The sequence below is a fragment of the Echinops telfairi genome, unplaced genomic scaffold (genome assembly GCF_000313985.2).
Source record: "Echinops telfairi isolate 266 unplaced genomic scaffold, ASM31398v2 ScPeMD7_28;HRSCAF=97, whole genome shotgun sequence".
NCBI classification, from domain to species: Eukaryota; Metazoa; Chordata; class Mammalia; order Afrosoricida; family Tenrecidae; genus Echinops; species Echinops telfairi.
The window spans coordinates 4,161,094-4,169,033 of NW_022103925.1; the positions used below are offsets into that span (position 1 = coordinate 4,161,094).

Genomic DNA, 7,940 nt, shown 5'->3' on the forward strand with positions numbered 1-7,940 from the left:
GACAATGCACCTGCTCACACAGCCATCTCAGTGCGCCAGTTTTTGGCCCCATGAACCTGCCTCACCTGACCTCGCTCCATGCGACTTCCTTTTGTTTCTGCGAACGAAGGGGGACATGAAAGGACAGCCATTTGAACATAGAAGAGGTGAAGAAAAACACCGAGGAAGGTGCTGTCAGCCATCCAAACAGGTGAGTTTGAAAAATGTTTCCACGAACGGAATCACCGATTTGACAGGTGTATTAAGTACTCATGGTGTGTACCTGGAAGGTGATAAAGTTGTTTTGTAAAGAAAATGAAATGCATAGCTTTGAAAAAAATTCCGTTGTTTTTTGGGGTAACACTTGTACCTATGAAAGAGCTCGGTTTGACGCCACCTGGTCCAAATGTCAAAACCCTACCTCCCACGTCGACTTCCTGGAGCAGGTGTGCAGCAGCACCCTGTTACTCTCTGCCAGGGCTTCACAGGCCGGCTTTCAGCAGCGGGACACCAGGGCTGCCTTTCTAGTCTGTCTTGTCTGGCCGCTCGGCTGAGAGTGACCCTGCTGGTACGTGAGGTCCCTGTCTTTCCTTCCGGGGCCACAGTGACGTGGGAGCCACTGCAGGACAACAGTCTGATAGCAGAGTCAGCAAAGACCAGGGAACCCCTCCAGGGGACGAGGGACGCAACAAAGGGCACCATCAGGCCAGTGAGCGTGAAGACGGTAGAGGACCAGCCCTGGTTGTGCACAAGGTCTACTGCCTGGCCGCATCTCCACCTGGGGCCCCATCCCTGGACGGTGGGCCCTTTTTGGCCTGAGGAGGATAACCTGTGTTTGATGAACCCTGGGTCCTCTGGCTGGGCCCGGGAGCTTCCTACCTCAGGTCAAGGCCTCTGGGGCTCCGGGTCCGAGCCTTCCATCCCCAGACCCACCAGAGGCCCCTGGTCTATGCAGTCTTGGTGACGCGCGGCAGATGGTGAGACTCTGAAGGTCACTGTGGCGAATCCCGACATCGGAACATCGCGTTTGCTGTGAAGGATGGCACCCTGTCCCCCAAGATATGTATTGTAAATCCTGACCCTCAGAGCGGTGGTTGGGAGCCCTGGTGGGTAAGTGTGGAGCTGACATCTGAAAGGTCAGCAGTTTGAAATCACCAGCCGCTTCCTGGGAGAAAGATGGAGCGTTCGACTCCCGTTAACATTTACAAGCTCGCAAACTCCCAGGGGCAGTTCTACTTGGCCTTACGGGGTCCCTATGGGTGGCCGTGTTTGGGCTTCTCTGCCGTGTTCACAAGGCGGCATCAGAAGAGGGTGCGGCTTCAGCGGGTCTTCTGGGGCATAAAAGAGCAGATGAAGCAAAGGTGGCGGAGGCGCAGATGGAGGCGCACAGATGCCGCGGGAAGACGGCCAAGGAGCCAAACAATCTCCCCCCAGAGCCCCCGGAGCCGGGGAGGGGGTGGGGGACAGGTCCCCTGGAGCAGGTGCCCTGAGATGAAGTCAGTCCCCGGTGGTGGTGTCTCTCCGACAGCAGCCCTGGCTCACCAAGACGGCTGCTGAAGCAGAGGGTCCGTGAAACCAGAGGCCACCAGATGCCAACGCACCACGATCGTCCGTAAACATGGCGCCAGACCCAGCAATGTTCCGCTCACTTACCATAAGGTCGCCATGCATGGGCGGGGGGCACCCCACGGCCCTCACCCCAGCAACGCACTCACTGGCAAAGTTCACCAGCGGATGTTGCAACACTCGCACAGCAACAGGACTTAGGATCCCACCCACCCTGCACACTTGCTCCCCGGCTCAGCGCCTTGAGGGGCCCCACTTGCTCATTACGCTCAACCACTGGCCAGTTTGGTGCCAGCTCTTGCAGGGCTGAGAGGACCATGACCCATAGAAAATCCCTACATCCACATCCTGCCGGGTCATCAGGGAGCACCAGACCTCCCCCTCCCTCGCCCCTCTGGGGCTGGCAGCCATGATCCAGGAAGTATGCCAGCCCCTCCCCGCTCCGTTGGCCCAGAGATGGTGGTCCCTGGGCAGGAAGCCTTTGCTTCTCTAAGGTCCAGCATGGGGGGCAGACAGGCTTTCTTAGGGGGCCAGTCCTTGGGCTGATAATGTATGCCTGGCCCTTCCAACATTGTGACCCAACGATTTAATAGGAAGACCACCCAAATCCTCACGACTGGTGGACCTACAGGTAACATCATGATAAACCGAGAAAACGTTGAAATTGTCAGGGATTTTGTCTTGTTTGGATCCATCCAAGGCTCATGGAAGTGGTCGTCGAGACATGCCAAGACCCTCGCATTGGCTAACTCAGCTACACGAGACCCTTTAGAGCAGAGGAGCAAGGAGGTGACGTTGAGGACTGAGGAGCACCTGACCCAGCCAGGGGCTTCTCCATGTGAGAGTTGGACGCATGTGAGGAGAGTTGGACGCATGTGAGGAGAGTTGGACGCATGTGAGAGTTGGACGCATGTGAGAGTTGGACGCATGTGAGAGTTGGACGCATGTGAGGAGAGTTGGACGCTGAAAGAGGAAGACTGAAGTAGAACCGATGCACTGGAACCGTGGTGCTGGAGAAGACTATTAAGAGCGCCGTGGACTGCCCAGGGAACCAACAAGCTGCCTTGGGAGAACTATGGCCAGAGTGCTCCTTAGAGGCAAGGGTGGCGAGACTTAGTGGTAAATACATTGGACATGTCAGGAGAGCCCAGCCCCTGGAGAAGGACCTCATGTTCGGTCAAGAGGAAGGGTGGGGGAAAAGAGGAAGGCCCTCAGGAAATGGATGGACGCAGTGGCCGCAACACTTGGGAGGACGGTGCAGGGCGGGGCATTATTTCCTTCTGCTTGCGTGTGGCTGCTGTGGGTCAGAACCAAACAATCACAAAGGCAACGCCTTCCAAAGGAAGTTCCAGACAGTGTCCAGGAAGGGGTGGGTCTTTCTGCAGGCAGCTCCTACCCTCAGCTCCCCAACCCCAACCCCAAAGCCTGCTGACCTCTCCTTTCCTGGAGATAGCCACCCTGGACCCTGGCCAGGCGGACGGACACTGTGCTGCCGTCACCGCTGAGCGAGGCTGAAGGAAGCCAGCCTTCTCCGTTACTCCAGGCCTGGCTGAAGCTGGTGACCAGGGGGTCCAGGTGCTACCAAGCTCAGAGCCTGTTCTGCCCTCAACAGCCTGGACCCTGGAGCGGAGCCGGGAGGGGCCTCGAGATCCCAAGGAACAGAAGGACTTGCAGTCACAGTGATTGGATGAGAGAGCTTGGGATAGATTGAGGGGTGGGCTCCGAGTATAGCGGGCTGGCAAGGGAAACCAGGGCGGCTGGGGACCAGCCCCGCCGGGTGTCTCCTGCGGTACCTGGCCTCGTCGCGTCTCACAGTTGTGGAGGTAGCTCAGGTGGTAGATCTTCAGGTTTAAGGCGGCAAAGTTCAGGTATTTTAAGAAAACCTGCAACCGGAAGTGTAGGTGCAGTTAGAGGTGTGCCCAGCGGGGGCGCTGCGTGCACACAAGCCTAGGACAGAGACCACCCAGTGCCACTGCTGTGGTCCAGTCGAGCCCAGGAAGTTGGGGCAGCCCCCCGACACCACGGAATCCAACATTGCCCGGCCGTGGGCCATCCCCACCGCACGCACGCAGGCTCGTCACCCACATGCACACGGTGGCAGAGCACCGGCTGACAGGTAGGCTCCGGTGTGGACAGGACTGCCCAGGACCACACACTGGGGACAGAGGGCCACATCCAGGGGTCCCTGGGCACTCACGTCTTCGTCTTCGCTGGTGAAACTGGGCCCGTCCAGCTTATTCACGGCCATGATGACAGCCACCACGTCCTTGCCATTCATGATGGGCGTGGCCAGGATGTTCCTGGTCACGTATTCGGTGAGCTCGTCGGCAAACGGGCTGAAGTAGGGGCACTGGAGGGTGGGTGGGGAGACCACGGCTCAGGGAGGGGAGCTCCCTGAGCTGTGGTCCACCCCCGGGACGAAAGCCCACTCACACCCTTGTTCTCCCGAACCCCTGCCCATCACCCAGATGGGAAGCCAGGTGCCCCCAAGCCTCAGACCCCCAGCTCTCAGCCCAACAGCTCCCTGCCCGCTCCCTGCTGTGCAGCAGGGCTGGGGCCACACACCTGGCTCCTTCAAAGCCTGGGAACCCCCATCCTTTCTGTGAGCAGGGAGTGGGTTCTGTCCCTTCATTCAGCAATTGGCTGAATGAAGCTGAGCCCCAGTCTGATTGGGGGCTAGACTCCCCCAGCTGGGTGAGGAGCATGTCCCTAGAGGGGGGGTCCCTGCTGGGCCTCACTAGACCTCTCCCTTGGTCTGGGGTTGGTTGAGTGGCACCGAGCAGCAAGTCCATCCGAGCTGAGTCCCCACCCAAGGATGGGTCACTGGAAAACAGCCCTACCTCCTCAGGGGGAGGGTGATGACCCCCCTAACCTCAGAGGGGAGGGTGGAAGTCTCCCACCCTATCAGGGGGAGGGTGATGACGCCCCCTAACCTTCTCAGGGGGAGGGTGGCCAGTCTTGGAAGCCCCAGGCTGGCCGCTGTGGCGGGCTGGTGGGTAGCAGCCCTCGGGACACTGGCAGATCAGCCGAGGGCTGCGACAGCCCCTTACTCCCTGTCCTGGACCCCCATCCAACAGCCCCCAGGGAAGCCTTCCCGAATCCCAGTGTGCACTTTATCCCTGGGCTCCTGGGTTGGGCTGCAGCTAGGCCGCATTTCCCACCCGCCATCGCCGGCAGCAGCTCCCCGTCTCAGACAGCTCCTCCTGAGCCATGCAGGGGGGAAACTGAGGCCCACCTGGAAACCTACTGTGGGGTCCCCTTCCCCTTCACGGCTCCCTGGACCCTCCCTGGAGATAGCGGGTGTGGTTCGGACTCTGCCCTGGGAGAACGGCCAGGGCCTTCCCCTTTCCCTGGGAAGGAGGCCCAGCCTTCCCTCTGCCTGACCCCCGGCTGCCCCCAACTCCTCTTGGGGTGTAGCCGGAACACGCATCGTGAGTGCCGGGTGCCACAGTACGGACGCAAACCAGAAGCGAAACCAAGCACCCTTGTAAGAGCTCCCAACAAAACGATTAAAAGAACAAAGTCAAGAAAATCTAACACCAGCCTCCCGCGGGCTCCCAGGCCCTGCCTCTCTCCTCTCAGGTCTCTCCTTGACCCCCTGCGGCTACCCCAGATGGTGAAGCCCCACCCCTCCCTCTGCCTCCCACCAGCGATCCCCCTGAGTCCCCACCTGTCCTCTGCCTCCCTGCCTCCCCCAGAGGCCCTGTTCCCCGAGTGCTCTGGACCGCCTGCCAGCTGTGCCCGGAGCCAGGCAGGTGCAGGTGGACACAGGTGCAAGTCCACCCACTGGGCCCAAAACTGCACCCTGGATTTCCCCTGCCCTCCTCGCCCCAGGGGCAGGCACCCACCAATGGGGGGGGGCACCAGCTCCCTCTGCTCACATCTCCACGTTCTGCAGCTTCTTTAGGACATCCCCAGCCTAGTGCCCGTCGCACACCTAGGACTCCCACCGCCTTCACCTGGCGTCCTCGTCCTCTGAGCCCCCGCCTCTGCCGCCACCAACAGCCTTCCTTGCCCGGCCCCCATCTCCTCAATCAAATCCCAGCCCCTCCATGCCAGCCCACGCCTTCCCACCAAGGGGGCAGACTCTGAAACTCGCAGGGTCTCAGGATGAGGGGAGCCCTGGTGGAGTAGTGGCCACAGCGTGGGGCTGTGACCCACGAGGTCGGTTGTTCGAAACCATCAGGTACTCCTCAGGAGAAAGATGGGGCTCTCTATTCCCGGAAACAGTTTCAGTCCAGGGCGGGGTGGGGGGGGTGGTGTCGCTCTGAGTCAGCACATGTCAGTCTGTGCTTACCTTGCTTATCAGTGCCTTGACCCTACCCTGACACCCCTAGGAGACTCCTCAAGGCCTGCCAGGGGCCCTGTCTGCCTGCCCCAGGCCGTGGCCACGACACCCAGCACGTCCCAGGTCTCAGAACCAACGCCTCCCTGAGGCTCAGTGGGTGTGCCAGCTTGTGAGCCAGTTCCAGCAGGCAGGAGACTACAGTCCATGTCACCCTCAGCACAGGACAACCAGGGAAGGTCACTCCTGCCCTCAGGGTCCCTTGTGCCCCTGGCATAAAACTGCAGGTGGCCACCATCACCCCACTTCACAAGAGGTCTGCCCAGCCCCGTCCTGGTGTGGCCTGGCTCTTCTCCCTGGTCACCCCCTCCTACATCTTTTCTAGCGTGAACAAGGCAGCCCTACCGGCCTTCTAAGACAGCCACAGACTGCCCGTCCAGCTGTTCAAGCCAGCGCTCACTGCCCCAATCTCCTCTGTCGCCCACTTTTCGGGAGGCTCACGCAGGAGGAACTCGGCACACCCCACAGGTGTACTACACACAGCGCCTTGGCCCTCACACAGCAGTGTTCATCTCCTCCAATAGATTGCCAGGACTTCTCCCATGGGTTCTCTGGGTAGATTTGAACCTGTGCTGTTTGGGTTGGCGGGCCAGCACCTCTCTGCTTTGCTGCCGTGCCAGTGGGGGGCAGGCAGGTGTGGGTAGGCCAAGGTGAGAGGCAGGGGGGTGGGAGTTTGGGCAGGGGAGGCCAGGCCCCTCAGAGAAGGGCGGTGCAGTTTGGGTGGCAGCCTCAGTGTGCTGGCCGGCCCCTTGGGAGCTTCTGAAGAGTCACCCTGCCCGGCTCCAGGACCCCTAACTCACTCTCACAGTGACCTTAGTTCCTAAAGGCCTTGGGGGGTGGGGGTGGGCTCTGAAGTGTTCTGCAAGGGCTCCTGACGGGATCCTTGGCAGGGAAGACTTGGTTAGGGCTGAGGGGTGCAGATCAGGGGCGGGGAGGGGAGTGTGGAGTGAAGGGGGAAGATACGGGGACCCCTGCCCTGGCCCCCCACCCCTACTGTGGGCTGCAGCATTCCCGGGACTCCAAGCATTCGTGGTGCCAGGCGATGACCCATTTCTTTCCCAGGAAGTGAAGAGGAAGCTAATCCTCAAGATTACCCTATTCTGGGCGCTGTCTGTGGGCAGCAGATAAGAGGATTGAGGGCCCCTGCCCCTGCCAAGCTGTGTCTAGGAGGGAGGCGGCGTGGGGGCGGGGCTGGGGCTCCCGGGTCTCCCTTCCCTGTCCAGGGGAAAGACTCGGGGAGGGGAGGGATGGGCCGGCCTCCTCTTCCTGCTGGTAGTCCCACCCACTGGGCGACCCCACCTCCTTGTTCCCTTGGGCAGTGTCTCCTTGCGTCTCTGGCCCCACACCCCGGTCCGGCATACACCCTCTGCCCACATCACCTTCTGCCATCCCATGCTGCCCCCCAGCACCCCTGTCCCTGGCTCAACAATTGAGGCAGCCCTGACTCCTGCGTGGTGCGTGTCAGGAAAGAGCTGCACTCCTGGGGTTGCCTATGGCTGGAACCATTTTCAGAAGTGGGATCACCAGGCCTTTCTTCTGGGGGACCTTGGTGTAGACTCGAACCCCTCACCTTTCAGTCTGCCGCCGAGTGCTTCATGGGTGCCCATTCTGACACAGAGGGCCAAACGCGGCTCTCCCCACTGTCTGCTTTCGCTTCCCACTGGGGATTCGGGCTCCCCATTCTCTAAAACCTGCACTCCTCTCCACCTTCAACCCCTGCCTGCCTGGTCCCCTCACCCCCCACTTCCTGAGCCTGACTGCTCCCTCCTCAAGGCCTGCCCACCCTTCCTCTGGAGCCCAGGGCTGAGGGGCTTACCAGGCCCCATCTGTGCCCCCCTCACAGCCTGCCTTCCACGCAAGCTCTGTGTGGACCTCCGTTGCCCCCAGACAGCTGTCTCCCCAGAGCCAGGGGTCCTCCAGGGCCCCATGGGGCCCAGCCACAGAACCCAGGCGAGGAAGGGAACTTGCTGGAACCTGAGTCTGCTTCACCGGGGACTCAGTCTCACCCTGGGGTCTTTGTGTGCCCCCCTCCCCCCGTCAGCATTGGGGA

The 7,940-nt window shown here is 60.8% G+C and overlaps 1 protein-coding gene across 1 annotated transcript in view; it reads right to left on the minus strand.

The window, feature by feature from the left end:
* The window catches only part of PDE6B (phosphodiesterase 6B), a 46,412-nt gene that overhangs the window by 37,190 nt on the left and 1,282 nt on the right, over positions 1–7,940 (minus strand). Inside the window, exons 2-3 of the mRNA XM_045289479.1 lie at positions 3,743–3,895; positions 3,339–3,428 (exon numbers count right to left, since the gene is read on the minus strand). Of these exons, the coding sequence (XP_045145414.1) occupies positions 3,339–3,428; positions 3,743–3,895 (243 nt within the window). The remainder of the gene's footprint in view (positions 1–3,338; positions 3,429–3,742; positions 3,896–7,940) is intronic.